Raw genomic sequence first — 2,006 nt, 5'->3', positions numbered from 1 at the left:
AAGTGCGGCACTCAGGTAAAAACTGAAAGGGTCTCCCCATCTTGGGCTTCAGTGCACAGCTGGTCACCAGTGGGAGAAGGGTTCAGGAAGGATCCCCAGCCCCGCTCAGCAGCACAGCCTGGCCCAGACAGGTGCATTGGAGGGCCCGAACTCTTCACCAGACTTCACCCCCCCATGGTTTCCAGCTGGGCTCTGAGCTCCATGTGCAATCTAGCAGAGGGCTGCACACGCTGCCCCTGCTGGCCATGGGGAACCTGAAGAGCACCTGGCCTTGCTGGGGTAACGACCGCACTTCCCTAGCACCACTGGCCCCCGGGCCCAGCAGATAGCGAGGCCAGGACAGACCCTCTCTCTGGGGCCTGATAGAACCATTCAAACGAGCCCAGGAGTCAGGCTATGAGCCTCGTCCCCAGAACCCACCTCCAGCCCCTCTGCCGCGCCAGGCCGGGCTCTGCAGGGAACGGGGGCGGCTTTTCCTGGGGGCAGGGGATAGTGCCACACAGCACCCCCCCTTGCTTGGAGCAGGCACCACTGGAGTACATCCCCCCTCGCCCCGGCCTCCCCCGCCCTTCGTCTCAGTACCCGCCCTCCCCGCACCCCGGCACAGCGCCCGCGCCAACGACCCCAGGGGCCGAAACGCAGCTGAGCTCAGGGAGAGGGTAGGTGCCACTGGCGGGCCCCAAACACAGCCCCTCGGGGATGGGAGCACAGCCAGCGACCCACGGCTCAGAGGGGTGGGATGAGGAGCTCCCTGCACACCGTGGGGGTGACCGGAGCTCAGTGACCTTGTGACCAAGTGGCCTTAGACGCAGCTGGGATGGACAGGGAAGAGGAGAGCCGGGCTCCTGTCCGGCTGTATTGAACAGAGAACCGCAGAACAGCAATCAACAGCAGGTGTCTTTATTCAGTCCAATTGGCACAGGCCCCAGCGACTGCCCTGGGACCTTCCCACCCCAGGTGCTGCTGGAGGGTGGCTACAGCGCACACAACCCGACTCACCATAACGGGGGTCAGACTGCACATCCCAGGCAACCAGCCAGCCCTGCGCTCCCCCCGGTGGGGTGGGTGGGGGGCGGCTTCCACGCACTGCTCAGCTAGTGCACACGCAGACCCCTCCCATCACCAGCCCCCAGGAAGGACCAGGAGCCCTGGGAGGATGCAGGTGCCAGCCCCCAGGGAAATGCTACTCGCTTCCTAGCGGGACCCTGGGAAGTCTCGGAGAAGCCCTGGAATCCAGTGACCTGAAGGGGAAAGGCAGGATGCAAACCCAAGGAGATGGAGTGCGGTGGCAGTGCTATGCAGCCCATCCATGCCCAAGCCTCTGCCGCAGCCAGCGCTTCTCTTTGCAGGGCCCAGCCAAACTAATCCACAGCACACGTCCCACTCGCCAGCTGCCCACAAAGGGCTCAAATGCTACAGTGTCCCCAGAGCAAATCCACTCAGCGCACGGCCCCACTGCAGGAAAGCACGGGCCGGATGGACGGCAGGATGCGGGGGGGCCCATAGGGCAGGGTGTGTGGGGGGGGACAGGACGCAGGGAGGCCCATGGTGGGGGTGGGGAGAAGCAGTAGTCACTGTGGCGGGAGTGCCCATCCTGTGGCACCAGCAGGCGACGCTTCAGAGGGGCTCCAGTGGTGCCAGTCATGCTGGGCTGCGGCCCCGGGGCAGAGGCTCGGTGCTCCCCAAGCACCGGCCCTGCCCAGCGACTGCCTTCCTCCAGGCCGCAGAGCGCGGGGCTGGGCCGGCCGGGCTCCCGCTCAGCACGTTCATGGCCCCGCTCGCTCCGGGGGTGGGGCATCGCGGGCTCTAGGCAGGCTCCTTCCGCAGCGGCTCCGCTGGCCACGGCAACCGTCACACTTGCACGCCGGGAGCTTGCGCCAGGCCCAGGGCCTGCACCACGTCATCGCTCAGGCCGCTCTTCAGAGTCCGCCGCACTGGGGAGAAAGGCAGAATTAGGGCCCTGCTGCCGGCGTCACACGGAGGGCGGGTCGGCAGGCAGGGCACAG

General features: G+C 66.4%; 1 protein-coding gene across 1 annotated transcript in view; it reads right to left on the bottom strand.

Annotated features, from left to right (window-relative positions):
- Positions 1-904: 904 nt before the first annotated feature.
- Positions 905-2,006, bottom strand: part of LOC112125047 (FH1/FH2 domain-containing protein 1-like) — a 59,744-nt gene continuing 58,642 nt past the window's right edge. Inside the window, exon 24 of the mRNA XM_029912021.1 lies at positions 905-1,934. Within this exon, the coding sequence (XP_029767881.1) occupies positions 1,852-1,934 (83 nt within the window). The 3' untranslated portion in view covers positions 905-1,851. The remainder of the gene's footprint in view (positions 1,935-2,006) is intronic.

Source organism: Terrapene carolina, unplaced genomic scaffold, assembly GCF_002925995.2.
Source record: "Terrapene carolina triunguis isolate 2854851 unplaced genomic scaffold, T_m_triunguis-2.0 Scaffold165, whole genome shotgun sequence".
Classification (NCBI taxonomy): Eukaryota; Metazoa; Chordata; order Testudines; family Emydidae; genus Terrapene; species Terrapene triunguis.
Note: the sequence above shows the minus strand (reverse complement) of the source record. Positions and strands in the feature narration are given on the sequence as shown.